At 34.8% G+C, this 18,628-nt stretch overlaps 1 protein-coding gene across 1 annotated transcript; it reads right to left on the reverse strand.

Annotated features, from left to right (window-relative positions):
* Positions 1 to 8,001: 8,001 nt before the first annotated feature.
* On the reverse strand, positions 8,002 to 17,180 carry LOC121737543. Its single transcript, XM_042129197.1, has 4 exons — positions 17,039 to 17,180; positions 13,432 to 13,511; positions 9,325 to 9,530; positions 8,002 to 8,317 (listed from the first exon to the last, which is right to left on the reverse strand). Exons 1-4 carry the CDS (start codon positions 17,143 to 17,145, stop codon positions 8,189 to 8,191), a joined length of 522 nt encoding a protein of 173 aa, XP_041985131.1. The 5' UTR covers positions 17,146 to 17,180; the 3' UTR covers positions 8,002 to 8,188.
* Between the last annotated feature and the right edge of the window lie 1,448 nt (positions 17,181 to 18,628).

Genomic DNA, 18,628 nt, shown 5'->3' on the forward strand with positions numbered 1-18,628 from the left:
AATAAATTTATAAAACAACGCCTCCGTGGTCTAGTGGTATAGAGCGCGGCTCTTGACTTCTTGACTTGGAGGTCCCCGCGTTGGAAAATTCGATCGAGGCGATTGCCGCGTTGGAAACATGTTAATTCCAAGTTTGGTTACGACAATACAGGCTGATCATCTGATTGTCTGACAAGTAAGACGATCCATGCGTCGGATGGGCATGTAAAAAGTCGGTCCTGCGCCTGATCTCTCGCCGGTCGTGTCTGTCTTCCGTCCCACTGAGTTATGAGAGTAAAGGAATAGAGAGTGCTCTTGTGTACTGCGCACACACTTGGGCACTATAAAATTACTCCTGCCTAGCCGGTCTGGTTTCAATGAAACCGGCCACCGTCACCGAAACCGGTGTAGGAGCTATTATACATTTATAAAATATGAAAAAAAATAATCGGTGCCTACTGCCAACAAATAGCAGACCTACTACAAGATTTTTTCGTAATGATGTTTACAGAAAAATGAACCCTCAGCCTGAGGAAATTTACATAGAAAATAACCTACGTTGTTTTACTTAATTCCTATTTAAACATATGAGCCATTTTCATCATAATGCCTATTTATATCAAAAAAAACATCATTCACTCACAAGCAATTAATATTATGGTAACAGACAGACAGACAGACACACTTTCGTATTTATAATATTAGTAAAGTAAAGTAAAGTATGGAAGTAATGGATGTACTAGACTCTTAGAACTTCTAATAATATATCAATAAAGGTAATAATCGCGTGGCATCGGCGATTACAACGTTCCACTAATGGGAAGATCCGCGTCTGTAGAAAGCGAGGAGAAAGGTGCACGACCGGAGATACATACGCAGGTACCATCAGGTACTTGTTGAGCTCGTTGGTTCAAGGACGAACTATGATACTCATTCTTTAGACATCTATAATATTGTAAAAGTATTTTTCCGTCTCTCTGTCTGTCATCTCTTCACGCTCAAACCGCTCAACCGATTTTGCTGAAGTTTAGTTTAGAGATAGCTTAAATCCTGGGAAAGGACACAGGATACGTTTTATCCCGGAAAGAAGTATAATTCCTCGTGATAAAAGAAGTCATGGACATCATCTAGCAATATTATAAACTTTAAATTTTGGCCCAAAAGCCATGAGGGACAGCCAAACCTAAAATATGCTGATTTCTATTCTGTACATTTTAGAGGTGAGAACGACCAGCAACTATGGAATTTGGGTCGCGGTTACTTTAGGAGCTATCAAGTGGTGAAGGTGTACATAACCTTCCATAAATTATAAAACTCAGTTTCTCTCTTATTTTCTTCGGAATAACTGTAAGAATCTCGTCTTCCACTGTTATACGTGGGAGAGCCATGCTTCGGCATGAATGGGCCGGCTCAACCGGAGAAATACCACGTTCTCACGGAAAATCGGCGTGAAACAGTGAGTGAGTTTACCGGAGGCCCAATCCCCTACCCTATTCCCTTCCCTACCCTCCCCTATTCCCTTCCCATCCCTACCCTTCCCTATTACCCTATTCCCTCTTAAAAGGCCGGAAACGCACCTGCAGCTCTTCTGATGCTGCGAGTGTTCATGGGCGACGGAAGTTGCTTTGAATCAGGTGACCCGTTTACCCGTTTGCTCCCTTATTTCATAAAAAAAAAGACACTTACGGCAGTTGCTTTCCACTGCCAGACACCCCTAAACTAAACTTTAAGGGTGTTTTGTAACAGATGTTTTTGTTTATTTCAATTCATTTCTTATTATTTGTTTAAGGGCAATATACGCAGTCTTCTTCAGACATTGAAGTGAAATCTCGACATAATAACATACAAAATATACCTGCAGTGCTCGCATATACATTATACATAATATACACATACTTAAAACGTTTTCGTCAACTTTCGCTTTCTCTGAATGATAAAATCGTTGGCCTCACGTGCGAAACGAATGCCACGTGACTAAATATGTATTATTTGTGTACAAAAAAATAAATTTTAGTGTTAGTTTTAGTACACATCAGGAGAAAAGTTACATAATTATCTGAAAAAATTGTTGTGACCACGGTAAATTTAGAATAATATTGATTGAAATTATACCATTTTGTTGCTTGTTAATTATTACGTATCTCTTGACACCAACTAATTCATTTAAACGATGAAATTATAATAGAAATATACTAAGTATAACAATAATTATATAGACTGACAATAATTAAACTTATAAGAATATACCCACATTCTCTAATAATACTAGCTATTTGACCGAGCTTTGCTCGGTATTCGATAAAACACAAATAAAATGACATTTTCCAAAAATGATTCCTAGCTAGATCGATTTATCGCCCCCGAAACCCCCTATATACTAAATTTCATGAAAATCATTTGAGATGATTCCGAGATCCCAATTATATATATTATACAAGAATTGCTCGCTTAAAGATATACGATAGACTGACAATGATAAATAAACTTTTGCCTTCAAGTCATTTTATTTTAAAACAGTATGTTTCTTATAATTTTTCGGGACATTGCAAATTTTAATTGTAATTTATAAAAGTACCATTATATACAATTTTATGGAAGTTGTCTAGGAATTCATTTTAATAAGCGTATTGTATAATCAGCTATACTTTTATTAATACTGAGATATGAATGTAGAAGACTATGCGAATTGCAGTGGATGTAAGTATAAATACTTTTGTAGAGATCTGGGATATCATGCTTGGAATTGTAGCAAAATATTGAAATGCAAAATATCATGGAGAAGCTAGCGGCCTCATCAAATATAAATTCTTAACTATAGCTACCTACTATATTTTCCGAATATTTATTTATTGCTATTAAGAGGATTCCACACCGCCGTTTTTCCATATAAACGCTGTCCCCTGTTTCCTCCCTGGATAATGCCGGTAGAGTTATGATTTTTTTTCTGAATATCTATGGCCACTATGTTTTTTTTCATGTCCCTATGTTTTTTTTTTCATAATTTAATTATTAAAAAAGATAAGAACGTCCAAAAACCCAAAAAATGGCCAGATTTTCCTCTGTGTTCAAACACCCAGAGAACAAAACTGGCTAGAATATACAAAAAAAATAAAACATAGGAACACAGCTCAAGCCTTGCTTTAATTCTTAATGAAAAAAATACTTAAATCGGTTAAGTTTTGGAGAAGGAATCAGCGGACAACGAATCGAAGATTTTCTGTTCTTTTATTAGAACTTTTGTCGTGTTGTCTCTATCGCGCTCTGCGGTGGGAGACTTGAGATTGGTGAGACAGCAATACATTTTCAAATACCTATTTTCAATTTCTCTCACCCCTGGTGTATCCTCTTAAAAAACCAATAGCATCTTGGAGTAAGAACCCATTACTTCATACTTTCAAGATGCACATGGTATACACTTGTGGAAGTCAAGTGAAAGTAACACACACTACCGCGTTTGTCTGTGTGTGTGGAGAAAGCTCTGAGGAATGCGACTAGAGATAGGCGTGGAGTCGTTTTGATGGATTTTTTATTTTATTTTAGTGCGGTTTTCTGCTATATACATTCCAAAGAAATTACAATTTGATTGTGATTAAAATTTTGAAATTTAATAGAGATCGTAAATATATTTAAATAAAAAAAAAGGTTTCGATTCGATTATTGGTAATTAAAATATTAGATGGTTATGGAATTTGAATTTTTCTGCGTATAATTACGCTTTCTGAAATAAAGTTATCAAGTAAATTCAGTGAATTAGAGTGCATCTAAGTTTTGGGAGTCGTTCAAAAGTTCATAATATTAACATAAAATCAGTGTTGTAAACGCACCATAGACGTAACAAAACTGTGACTATTCCATTCCTAAAAATTAAAATATTTTTATAATAATTACTACTCTTAAAGTAAATAGTTAATACTTATAAAGTACTAGATGTTGCTCACAACTCCGTTATTTCCATACCAAATTTTAGCAATATCGGTTCTGTGGTTTGGGTTTGAAAAGATAACAGACATACAGACAGACAATTTCCCGCATCTATAAAGTTTGTAAATATGTCATAGAAGTAACTGACTTCTCTAAATAATAAAAAATAACACACTACTCCACAGTTTCTCTATCCTCTGCCCTAGTGTGCGTGGCATCAGGTGAAAGGCGTATACACACAGTGTTCATACGCTATCTGTGTCGTTGTGTGTGTTTGTTTGTCTGTCACTTCCCTAACCGGTATAAATGTGGGTCTCTACATCTTAGGCTTTAGTTTCTAGCTGACGATGGGATGATGATGATGAATGTCATAAGTTAATTTATAATGAAATTTTGACAACGTCCTTATTTTCAGAATCTCTTGATCTTGTAACTGAAATTACATTTTAATTTATAAGCCTTCTTTTCTACCGTTGATGAACTTAACCTTACTTAAGAATTTATTTATTTATTTAAGAATAAATTTTATATTTATTATTGTCACATAAAAGTTAGAAATTTTTTATAGTGTTTAAACCTTTATAAGGTACCTAGGTATGTGATTTGTAGTTGTTTCATGTCCAAAAAATATATTTTAATATCATACAGGTATATAATCATGGGCGTACCCAGGTTCTGGGCCAGGGGGGGGGGGGGCAAATTACCCAGGTTCTGGGCCAGGGGGGGGGGGGGCAAATTACACAGATTCTAGGCCAAGGGGGAGGAAAATCAGAATTTTTATAAGCTAGGTATAAAGAATAAAAAATTAATAATTTTTAGTTGTATTGCAAACAAATTGCAAAAATTCGTTATTTTTATAGATGAAAGTACTAGATAATATACTTAGTCGGGACGTCAACATGATCCAGGGGGGGGGGGGCAGCTGCCCCCCCCCTGCCCCCCCCCCTCGGTACGCCCATGTAGGTATATAATATCAACTTCATTATAGTTTTAATAAGAAACTACTTTATATTAAATAATTTTGAAATATAACTTATTAATAATTATTAATAACAGCACTACAATATTTTATTATAGTAGTAAACTTTTTATTTCTAATAAAGGATGTATATAAAGTTACATAAAAACAATTTTTCCTTCTTAAAACGTCAGAAACACACTTGCGACTCCTGTTGTGTTGCAAGTGTCGAATATCAGCAGTGATAAAATTGTTTTACAATTATTGATATTATACTGAGATTTGAGAAAGGCTTGCTTGTTTACTTTATTCTAAATAATCCATTAATGCGAAAGATACCTAATATAATTTAATAAAAAAAATACTGAGTTTCGTTAATTATGTTTACTTAAAAAAAATAAGTTTTATTAATACTTAAAGCAAGTATGTATTTTATTCAATTGACAAACCCAGAATTAATTAGGTTTTTTATTAATAACGTAATTTATCAATGCTTAAAACATTATTTTCTTATTATTATCAATGCATAATAATTAAAAAAGAAAACCAATAAATAATTGATGCTAAAAAAAATAAAAATATTCTACTTCATGTATAAGACATCAACGAATGCGCGGTTCTCGCTGTTTTATACAACTTGTAGTTTCTCTACTCACCGCTAGATGGCGATGTGCTACACACTTTTAAGTATTTCTAAGAATTGGATTATTATTCTATCGCAATGTCTGTTTATCTCTGTGTTTGTTTTTTTATGGTTCCGTAGCCAAATGGCAAAAAACAGAACCCTTATAGATTCGTCATGTTTGTCCGTCTGTCCGTCTGTCTGTCTGTCCGTCCGTCCGTCCGTATGTCACAGCCACTTTTCTCCGAAGCTATAAGAGCTATACTTACTATTGGGTCCTCATATATCATTTTTTTTCTAACCTGAATAGTTTGCGAGAGAGACTCTTCCAAAGTGGTAAAATTTGTGTCCCCCCCCCCCCTTTAACTTCTAAAGTAGATGCATGATAATTCTAAAAAAAATATATGATGTTCATTACTATAAAAACTACCAACGAAAATTGGTTTGAACGAGATGTAGCATAATATAGTTTTTTATTTGTCATAAATGGTAAACTTTTTTTTTTTTAATGAAATAAGGGGGCAAACGAGCTAACGGGTCACCTGATGGAAAGCAACTTCCGTCGCCCATGGACACTTGCAGCATCAGAAGAGCTGCAGGTGCGTTGCCGGCCTTTTAAGGGGTAATAGGGGAGGGTAGGGAAGGGAATAGGGGAGGGTACGGAAGGGAATAGGGGAGGGTACGGAAGGAAATAGGGGAGGGTAGGGAAGGGAAAAGGGTAGGAGATTGGGCCTCCGGTAAACTCACTCACTCGGCGAAACACAGCCACGTGTTTCACGCCGCTTTTATTATTTTTTTATTTATTGTGAGGACGTGGTATTTCTCCGGTCGAGCCGGCCCATTCGTGCCGAAGCATGGCTCTCCCACGTCGGCCTTAATTTAACTTTCATTAAATCAACTGAAATATAAAAATAAATCAAAAACTCCTCCTCCTCCTCTAGTATTTAATTATTTGTCTCAAAAATGTACGATTGGCAGGATCTTGTTATACATAGTCTGACCTACGAAACAATAAGGTAATATTTGTAACGAGAATAATTATTATTATACTATTTCTACTGATGTATTCTTTCATTACTATGCAGTCAAAAGGGTGGGAAAATAGATTATGTATGTGAGATGTGTTAATATTCATTTTATAATATAACGAGCTTTTGCCCGCGGCTTCGCTCGCGTAAGTATGTATTATTATAATATACAAACTTTCATCCCCTTTTTTAACCCCTTGGGGGTAGAATTGATCAAAATCCTTTCTTAGCAGATGCCTACGTCATAACATCTAAATGCATGTCAAATTTCAGCCCGATCTGCGTTGCTGTGCGTTGATACATCACCATGTCAGTTTGTGATCACCTTTGAGTTTTATATATTTAGATTTTGTCATTGCGATGAAAATAAAACAAAAATAAAAATTAATAAATTTATTACACTAAGGACAGTCTTGAACATAGCTTAAACAATTTGAAATGACACTACAATATATTATAACCCGTAATATAAACTTTAGAAGAACTTGTAAATATCATAGAGCCATAAAAATCCATAGAAAATAGAATTCTCTACTTAATATAAGATACCAATTACCCTGTTTTTTTCCAAATTGTTTTAATTTTTACATTTATATTAATAAACATACAATTTTATTTAATTAATTAATCTTGTTTTTATATTAATTAATTAATAAAACTTACCTAAGTTGTTAAGTTACACAATATATTTATCATCTCACTAAAATAATTATTTTTATACCATTTTAAGCGAATTAAATGAAGTTAATAAGCTTAAAATAATAGGAATTATAGAATATAAAATTTACAATAATAAGCAGAATAAATCTCTTTAAATAATTTAAGCGTACATTTTATATATTTTTGTGATAAAGACAGCGTTAAATATATTTTAAGTCTAAAAATATACTTAACTTAATTTTGCACCATAGAATTCAGCACATTTACAATAATAAATTAAATAAATTAACCTAAAAATAAGATCATCGGAAAGTCGTTCGTTCGTTTTATTCTCCGCTTTTTTATTTTATTTATTATTCGCAAGTTATAAAATATTAAAGCAATAACCCTTAAAATAAAATATGTTTAAGCGGAAGTGGTAAGCGAGATCGTCGCTTAAAAGCGCTTAATCTAAATGGCTGTATTTATACATTTACCTCCTTAATAATAAAAATATTACTCTGATCACTGTGTATAGTTTTACAATGTTCTTTCCTTATCCAACAAGCGATTTTTGTAACGTAATGGACAAGGAGCAATGTATAATTATGACGTATGGATGCTCAGCGCAGATTTTTTTATTAATAAAAGGTATATTTATCAAGCACAGTTTCGGCATTTTTTTAGCTGGTAATATAATTACCTTAATTATATAACATAATAATATAACAACATTACAAAGTTACTGATATTGATTAATTATTTTTATTCTGAACGTACAAATTTTGATTCTAAATATCATTCGATACAAGCACTTTTTTTTAATAATTTGAACAAATTTACTTTAGCGCGTTTTCTCAATACACTCATAAGTACGCTGAGCTTTTCAGCGCTTTTTCATCTGAGCTTATTTATTTGTGCTTATTTCAGAACGAACAATGCTTATTGCGCTTATTTCTGTGTGAACTGTGCTTGTCTCGCTTATTGTCGCGTGAAGTGAGCTTATCTCGCTTATTGCTGGGTGAACTACGCTTATCTGGCTTATTGCTGGGTAAACTGCGCTTTATAAGCGAGGTCGTTGGCCTCCTGCGCGCGTGCGTACGGGTAAGAGGCGGCGGGAGCGCTCGGCGCTGCCCACTGCTGGGGCTGGGCCTGGTAACCACCGCCGATCTGTGGGCAAAATCATAAAGTATACTGCTTGTAAATATTATATAATTTTGGCACGAATAATGTCAAAAATGTATTTTTTTTTTGTTTATCGTAAGTTCTTCTCACATAGAAAATACATATAATATGCTTTTGTATATAAAATTGTAGCGGACCAAATAGCACATAATACTGACCGCGAACTCAAAGTTTCGGAGATCGGCAAGAGATGTACAACGTTCCAAATCCCAAATGACGTCAATGCGATTCGACCTAACCGAGATACTGCCTCACTCGGTCGGAATATCGTTCTTAGCGATAGATATTGCCACAAATTGAACCAAAAATCTAGTAGACAGATCGGTAAGGGATCATCCATAAATGCCAAAGCAAGGCTAGTAAATACTCATTATCTTTTATCTTCTCTATTAACAAAAAATAATTCTCAATTGTGTTAGTCTATCTAAAACTTGAGAACGGCCGAACCGATATCTGATACGAGCCAGTAGAAGCTTCAATGAAATCTTGCACGAACATCCAACCGTAGACTTATTCATTATACCAGAGTTTCTTCATTGAAAAAATGTATTACTAAAAAAATCTTTAGTGTGTGATTTATTTATTTATTTAGTTGATATTTTGTTATGTTTGTTAATCTGCCGACTTCATGTTTCTTGTTAGATTTCTGTCTATATGTGAAAACTTTTAATTGGCCTTAATGTACGTTTCTAAATTTAATAAAATAAAATAAAAATAAAATATGGCCTAAGACTAAAGTCTTGTCATATTCGTTTGTCTAGGGAGAGGTCGCAAGGTGAAACAATATAAAAAAGGGCAATTTTATTTTCTATAGTGATACGAAGTTCACTGGGTCAACTACTAACTAGTTTGAAAGATTTAACTTATTAATCCCCAAGCAGCAGCCGGCTGCCGTATAACAATTGAAAATCTATTGTGTCTGCGATGCCTACGATGGAGGTGTTAAAAAAGTTATTAGAACAAGAATTAACCAAGACTGGCTCAAGACTCACCTTTCCCTGTATCGTATCTTGTTGGTTATTACTGTTCAGATATTTGTGGATGCCCAGGGCTGCTGCAGCCATCAGCGCCAGCTTCGCTACCACCAACGCCTTGGTGACCAGCAGGGTGAGGGCTCCGAAGAGGAGACCAGCGATCGCCACCACTTTCACTCCAATGCCGGCGATGAGAGGCGTGTACTTCTTGAGTTTGCCGCGTGCTGGAAGAAATAGAAGTATAAACATTAAAGAAGATAACAATAGGAGTAAAGTTCTTTAGATTGCTATGGGCTGAAAGATATATAATTATATATAGAGTGCGACAAAAGAAAGTGATAATTAATATATTTGGGTGTGTATGATTCCCCTGTATAGAGTATTCTGTAAAAGTAGCAGCACTGGTCAAGACCAGTGCTGCTACTTTTACAGACAACAACTTTTACAACAGGGGACTCATACACTCCCAAATATATTATCACTTTCTTCTCTGATGTTTGTACTTCAAAAAGTGATCCTGAGTCAAGACTCAGGATCACTTTTTGAAAACTTCTTGTTCTGACAGCGGGATTCGAACCCGCGACCCCTGGCTTGAGCTTTTTATGGCTCAATTGATGAGCGCGATGGTATCGCTCACCAACTAAGCCACAGAGGTCGTCAACATTGTTTTCTTTGTAAATACAGCATGTAGTAGACGATATTATCTTTAGACCAAATATAAAAAAAAATACGTACGATATTAAGTATCTTATTTATATGACATAAAACTAATGAAACAGTATTTCAAAGTAACATAATTTTAATAGCAGCTTACTAAATGTTAATTTCGTCCACAATTTCACTCGTAAACAATAAAAAGTACAATGTCACGATATTGGCAAATAAAGCTAGCATTAACAACAAAAGTCACGGCATTGAACAGACAACAAATAAATTAAATAAAAGAAAACCGAGTGCACGCGAGGAAAGCTGGGTGAATGCCTTGTGGCGGTCAAGGTCGTGTGGCCCAAGTGTGGGGGTACAGAGGATGTGGTGTGGTGCGAGTGTAAGAGTATAGATAATATGGTGCGGTCTGAGTATAGGAGTTTACAGTATTAAAAAAGTGGCCTAATTAATTATTACTGTTCATAAAAATAATTCATGAGATATTTAACGAACAATTGTCGTATTATATTGAGCGTTCCATATACATATTATGCACAAAAACTCGTTCTCGTGAATTGTGATTTTACCAGTGTAATGTCGGTTTTTTTGGCATATTTTGATTCGACATTATTTTGAGAGTAGCTTTACAATGAGATGTATTTTTTTTTCAGTTACGTTAATTATTGCGCCATAAACCTATAAAAATTCTTCATGCCCATTGTCAGGTCAGAGCGTGTCACTTATTGACAGTTGGCATGATACAATGCCGTGTCAACGTACAAACACTTTCGATCTCTCGCGTGCAACATGTCGCACGCAAGTTTTAATGATCCGATTAAATTACCAAAGAAACGTTCAACGTCGTTAGACACAGTTCAAATATACGTTGGAATCTTAACTAGTTTGGTAAAACTGTTTCCGTTTTGTGTAGGAAACCTGTAGTAATAATTTAAGCAAAATTTTTTTTTTGTGTACTTTGGCTCAGTTCTTCTAAAGCTTATTAAAACATTGAAGCCAATAATAGAAGGTTGAAAGCAAACTTTTATCTCGATAAAAGGTGAGATCCTGTATCCAAAAAACTGAATAAATGTAAAAAAAATATCGTAATAGTCGTTAGGATATTTTCAGTTTGATGAATGAGTTAGCTATAATGTTATTTAGGTAGGTAAATTTAAATTGAATAACAACAAACTAAGCCGATTCCGAAAATTATTTCTTTCAAATTATGAAATTAAATTATATCTAAAATCAGAAAATTTAAGAATATTTTACCACCGACCTGTAGATCTATTTCTGATGACGTAACTTAACCACCTTTGACAATTTAAACTTCATACTTAAGACGGGACAACATCTGTCGGGTCCGTACGTATTGTTGTAATTACATTAATTATTTATGGAAGAAAATAATGGTATTTTTAATAATTTTATTTACATAATGATTTCTTAAGTTTACGCGAGTATAGCTCATGATATTATAAGGTTTGAAACACTTACGGACCGTGTCCACCTGTGTCAACGTCGGGATTAATAAAAATGCTCCGCAACAAAATCCGTAAGTGTTTCAACCTTAAAACATTTTTGTTTACCGTAACCACTAATAAAGTTACCGTCTAAGGGTTATAACCCGTTAGAAAGAGGATATTAAGAGGTCGTTACCCCTTAACTTGTGTGCAGTGTGACCGCTGACGTAACAGTTACGTGGGCCAAGGTCAGTGGTACAAGCATAAGCGGTAGCGGAGTTCATGAGCTGACGGTCAGAACTCAAACTCAATATTTTAATTAAACTCTTTTTATGTGCAGCTACAGAAATATTTTATATTTGTTTTAAGCCCGTCACAGACTTAGCTATAATATATATTAATATTTTTATATCTAGGCATATTACTATAATATATTTCCTATAATAATTTTCGCGTGACCGCACACTCAGCTATAATATATATTTCTGGTAGCTACTATAATATATATTATAGTACGGTATATTAATATATATTATAGCTAAGTCTGTGACGGGCTTTATAATATGTAATTTTAGGGAATGTATTGTTGATAATAATAAGTAAAAAACCAATGCATTTTTTTATTTAAATATGATCTTATATTATAATAATGCTTTAATTAGGGATACGATAAAATTGCTGTTTTCATTAATATATTTTTAAACGTAACTTACAATCGTACAATGATATAAAGAACACCGGTTTTAATTTGAAGTTTTAACAAAAGAATATTATAACGTTGTAATTGACGTAGCTGTTTTTCTGACTACTTATCTGCATGCAGATAAATATACAGACAAGTAGAGATAAGAGAAGGTCTTAAATTAACTATTTTTTATTTAAAGTCAAAGTTAATTACGGTGGCACTAGCGGTCATTGACCTTACTAGTCTAGGAGTGATGTGAAAGAAAACTCGCATTATATTTTGCAGCATATGCTTCTTCTTCAAATCTACTTTTTCTGGTACGGTAAATAAATGAAATCAAAAAGAGAGTTTTTCATGTTTATTTTGTAAATAAATCGAATCAAAACCAAAAACACGACCCGTTTAAACAGGAACGGGCGAATGAAAGTGAGGTCGTTGACGTTTGCCGTGTGTATGACCGCGATTACGTTAGCCGGTCAAGGTTAGCGGCCCAAGTACAAGCGGAAGCGGAAAATAGGATATAAGTATTATATAGGACGTAATAGATATTATAAAATATATAAATTAAATATATAAAATACTAGCTGTCCCGGTGAACTTCGTGTCACTTTAAAACCTTCCCTGGACTTCTACGAATATTTTGAGCCTAAAATTAGCCCAATCCGTTCAGCCATTTTCGAGTTTTAGCGTTACTAACACAATTGAAAATCCATTTTTATATATATAGATATAAAATAAAAGGCGTAGGCAAAAAATAGGACCACATTGTCGCATTTTGGCATTAATGGCGTAACTTTTTGTAAAATATAATATCTACGTAGTTTGTTTTAAGAGCTTTATTGTTTGAAGTGGTTGTTTCGTTTTTTCCTCAAAATTATTGTGAAATTTATCGAAACTTCACAATCTTATAGCCTAAGATCTTCTTCAGAAGATAGACTTCACAATATTATAGTGTGAACGCCTCCGTGGTCCAGTGGTTAAGAGCGTGGCTCTTGACTCGGAGGTCGTGGGTTCGATTCTCGCGTTGGAAACATGTTATTTCCAAGTTTAGTTAGGACAATGCGGGCTGATCACCTTATTGTCTGACAAGTAAGATGATCTATGCGTCGGATGGTCATGTAAAAAGTCGGTCCTGCGCCTGATCTCTCGCCAGTCGTGTCGGTCTTCCGTCTCACTGGGTTACAAGACTAGAGAAAGAGTGCTCTTGTGTACTGCGCACACACTTGGGCACTATAAAATTACTCCTGCGAACCTGGCCTGGTTTAAATGAAACCGGCCACCGTCACCGAAACCGGTGTGGGAGTTATTACTATTATTAGTGTATGCTCTTACCTTCCTCAAAAGTCCTGGCGGCGTCCCTTAGCTCTCCGGGCTCGAACTTCACGTTCAGTTTCTCCTCACCCGACTGATCCCTGAAATTTATAGTATGAATAATAAATATAATAAAATATATAATGTTTGTATATCTGTTAGAGTTTTAGCTTTGATAGATATTATTATGTTCCAGATCAGTGTGATAAGATGGATGACCAATTAGGTGTTGCTGGTAGTTTTGTTATCACACACGTACGGGAGCCCTAGAACAATTTTTTTGATTACTACCTAAGCTAATTTTTAGTGATAAGACGAACAACATTTTAAAATTTTGAAAGTGGTAGCTAACAGAAATAAAATGGATTTCATACTTTGATTTGATGGTACTAAAATATGGATTGTTCCATTTGTAGGACAATGTTACTCTTGAATTATAACTATTAACCTACCAATATACAAAAAATCAGCTCGTTAGGGTTCCGTTTTAGGGTTCAGTAGTCAACCAAGTTTTTTTGTGTGTAATACACATCTTAAATATCTTAAAATTCTTTGGGACCCGAAGTATTCATATACTAAATTGGTCTTAACCAATTCAGTGGTTTGAGTGTACTGTGAGTTAATAATACGAAAGCACTGTACTTTTTCGTAATGAATAGTAGCCTAAGGGCCTGTTTCACCACTTTCTGTTAAACCGAATAGGCTGTTCGCAACTTTTTTGACAGATTATCCATGCTTCATCAAGTTAGGTAACGGAAAGCCTATTAAGCACTTATCAGGAAGTGGTAAAACATGCCCTAAGTGTTAATCGAAGCCTATGAACTAACGTCATGCCAAATTGATGAATACGTTCAGTAGTTTTTGTGTAATCAAGTAACAAACAAACAAACTCACAAACCTTCGCCTTTATTGGCATAGATTTCACCACTATAATATTATTATCAATACGTATTTACCGATAAGTTACATAAAACTTAACAATATTTGGTCAGAGGTCGTGACTGTACCGATCATGATGATATTTGTAAACCGATACAATTGACACGAGCACAAGAAAGTAAATCCGAAGCATTGTTCGTTTATTTTCACTTTAGGCTAGCGGAAAATTGCTGTAAAGAGTTGGGTTTTGGGCGCGGCTTTTAAAGGCTCTCTTTATGTTTCATGATGTGTAGCCATGGTAACTAGCATAGCTTGGCACCGTTAATCAAATAGTTAACTTCGTTAATCCGTTACAAAAAAAGTTAGCTTCGTTAAACGTTAAAGCGTTACATTTCGAAAGAATTAACGCAAGTTAACGTTAATCCGTTAATTTATGTAAAATTGCATTTTTATATCGTTGCGTGAGTGAACTTATTTAAAAACTTGTTGGTTTAGATGCTGGAAGTTAACAGGTTAGAAACAAACAAAATATTCATATAATTGTAATGTGTTATAGGTGCATATTCCCCTTTATGAAGTTGAAGTTCTTGTCTGTAAAGCGAGGCTCGTTTTGGTGTTAAAACGTCTTTACCCGTGGAAAAAGAGGTAATATGCATTATTAAATTGAGATAAAATGTGCAAGGTATATTTTAAGAGTATAAACGTTCTCTGGGGAAAAACAATGAGAAAAAAACAACTTTTGAGCGTTTAGAAAATTTTGTACTGCGTTTACTTTTTCTTGACAGACGGTGCGTTTGAAACTGTTTTTCGCGCCACGCCGCGGTGCTGTGCGGTATATAGTAGGCATTGGGTTAACGATTAACGGACTTCTACAAATTAACGGAAATTAACGTCTCCGTTAACATTCTCTAAATTTAACTTAAAAGTTAATCCGTTAATCAAAATGTTAACTTCGTTAATGGGCATTGTCCAAAAAAAATCACATGTACTTTTTATATTTTTTTTCGTTAAAATAGGGTATTTTAAGAATATAAATTAAATAATTTTAAAATTCATTGGCTAGTTTTTTCTCAATAAATTTTTAAAGTTTCGCTCTGACGTCATCACCGGCGGCCAATTGACCTCTGCAGTATGTTTTAAATTTCCTTTCAATCTTATTTATAATGGCTGGTTCGTCAAATGCAAGTTCTCATTATGTGAAAGCTGATACGAGAAGCTTACCAAAAGTTGGAAACGTAATGTTGGTCGAATTTATTGCTAATTTAATGCCATTGAAGGTCAAACTAAGGTTAAACATATTTGTTCAAAAATATAAGTAACTAATGGGTATTTTTTTCGTTTATATACAGAAAAACGATCACTGACCTTATTCCTCGAAATGTTTTTGTAATGAGCAAAATTAAAAAAAAATGGACAAGCCCAGCTATGGTTACTAGAATATTATTATCACCATGATTGTCAAGTACGGTATGTACGGCAAAGATATTAATTTATATGGCAGATGACAGACCTTTGTCATTTCGTCGTGTTCTATCAAACCAAGTCGACAAAAATAACGATATTAATACATTGTACCACTCTGAGTGCGACAGTAACAGTGTTAACTTTGTTAACCTATTTAGAAATAAATATTTAGATTTTTTTGATTTTGATTCAGATCGCAACGTGACGTGCACATGTAGATTTAAACGTGGGAGAGCCATGCTTCGGCACGAATGGGCTGGCTCGACAGGAGAAATACCACGTTCTCACAGAAAACCGGCGTGAAAGAGCGCTTGCGCTGTGTTTCGCCGAGTGAGTGAGTTTACCGGAGGCCCAATCCCCTACCCTATTCTCTTCCCTGTCCTCCCCTATTCCCTTCCCTTCCCTCCCCTATTACCCTATTCCCTCTTAAAAGGCCGGCAACGCACTTGCAGCTCTTCTGATGCTGCGAGTGTCCATGGGCGACGGATGTTGCTTTCCATCAGGTGACCCGTTTGCTCGTTTGCCCCCTTATTTAATAAAAAAAAAGATCTGCATTTATAAATTTCAAGTATGGGTTTGACAGATTCAGTACAGAAATGCATCTCCGCGTCGCGTTGCAGTCTGAATTGGCCCTAACAATTAACATTTAATTGACATAACCCGAATAAATTAAGTCTGCCATCATGTTGATCGTCATTGATAATAATCGATAGTAAAATCAGTGTTGACCATGGCATATTATAGACTAATATGCCCCAAGTTTGTGATTGCTTGTACTGATCTATGTAAGCCATCATTGATATGGCAAGTAAAAGCATCTTAAAAGCAAGATCTAGAAAATTATGAAAATAAAGGAGATTACCTGAAAATCTTACGAAAGTTCACGTGCAGACATAAAACGATATTAACCTTTAAACACACCTAAATATTTCAAAGGAAATTGAAAAATATTATGATAAATCCTTTTCATAATCAATATTGTAATTGTTTTCATTAGCTTCAAATACTAATGTTAGCAGTTAGTAGTTAGGTTAAGGTAGGTTATTACCTTATCCTAACATCCCACGTTTTTGTGTTATTTTGGGAAATAATACAGTACTGAAATTTCTTAAAAATTAAAGGTTACTATCCCAAATTTCTTATGTCTGGATTCAAACTAAACATCCTAAACACAATACACAAAAGTTAAATCGGAAATAGGCAAAAACTCACTTTAACTTTAAAAATCCACAGCCAAACATAAAACCCCTTTTTTGTTAGTCGGTTAAAATGTAAAATAACTTACTTCTCGATCGCGACTCCAGAGAACAGCTCCAGTTTCTCATCATCCTTGGACCCAGGAGCGGCGGAGCACAGCACCAGACCAGCTAGCAACACCCAGAGAACCTTCATGATTTTGGGTTTTTGGGGTTTTTCGGGATTTTCGGGATTTTGGAGAGAGTGGGAGCAGCGGCGGTCGTGGATGAAATGAGATCAGGTCGGGATGCGATCTGTATATATAGCGGTGGGATAGCGTGACGAGCTGTCGTGATACTTGGTACAATACATTGTACTGCGTAGCAGTTGGTTGGTATGGTTGGTGGATAAAATAAAGTTTATAGCTTTATTTTGTTCCTGGGCGCCTGAAATTTTGATCATTAATTGAAAAATAACTTTTCAACGATAAAATAGCTTTACTTATTTTTAAAGGTTATAAAATTTGTGAGTATGCACGGTTTTTAAATGGTGAATTTTTTTATTTTTTAAAGTGGCACCTTTTTAGCACCCTACTTATAAAATAACTAATTAACTAGTGTATAAAGCTAATAAAGTAAAAATAAGTCTAGGTAGTCTCCAGCTGATGTTAAGTCTGAAGTTAGTCTTCATACATACATCTAGTATAGGGTTGTTGAGGAAGTGATTATGAGGAAGAGGAGGAGGAAGAGGAATTGTCACGCGCAAATTTTGAGGATGCGGATGAGGAAGAGGATATTTTATGAGGAAGAGGATGCGGATGAGGAAGCGGAAGAGGAAGCGGATGAGGAAGAGGAAGATAGAAAATTATAAATACTAGCGGACCCAACCCAAACTTTTGTCCTGTCTGTACTTTGTACATAACGTACTAGGTACATACATTACACAAAAATTAATTAAAAGGGCATTTTCCAGTGAACCAAACTATGAATCTAAATTCTAAACCATTCTCAAAACACACACAATAAAGAATCATCAAAATCAGTCTAGCAATAAGGGCCGCGCTACATCGAAATGACAGCGGCGAGGCGAGCCGAGGGTTGCAAAATTACGTAATTTTACCGAAAACGCTGGTAAAATACGCGTATTTTACGGCAATTTATATATATTACGGTAAAATTACCGGCTACGTATGTATGCGAAAAGTATAGCGGGGGGTGAGAAGAGCGTGTAGTTGCAAGTTGCAACTTGCAACATACTTACGTTCGGCGGGGCTAAAATTTGAAGAATCATGATATGAATCATAATATGATTAATTTTTCTAAAATCGCAAAATGCAACTCTGCTTGCAATTGTTTTGACTGACTGCACTATACGTGCATTTAGTAAATTATGCCACGAAATCAAGCAAAAGTGTGGGATTATTTCCAAGTGCTAAGTGAACATGACAAAAGGAAACATGTGATGTGTATATTTTGTAATACGGAGTACAAAAATGCTAATGCTACTCGGATGACAGAACATTTTGAGAAGTGTAAAAAGTGTCCTAATGATGTTAAATTATTATTTATTAGTTATTTTTGCATAATAGTCATACGTTCAATGCCTTGGTAGTTATCCAGTTCATGAGAAATGAATTTACAGAACATAAGATTATTAAGTCTTATGTTTTCACCAACTTCAGTAATATTTGTCTGGATTT

The sequence above is a fragment of the Aricia agestis genome, chromosome 21, assembly GCF_905147365.1.
Source record: "Aricia agestis chromosome 21, ilAriAges1.1, whole genome shotgun sequence".
In the NCBI taxonomy this organism is placed as follows: Eukaryota; Metazoa; Arthropoda; class Insecta; order Lepidoptera; family Lycaenidae; genus Aricia; species Aricia agestis.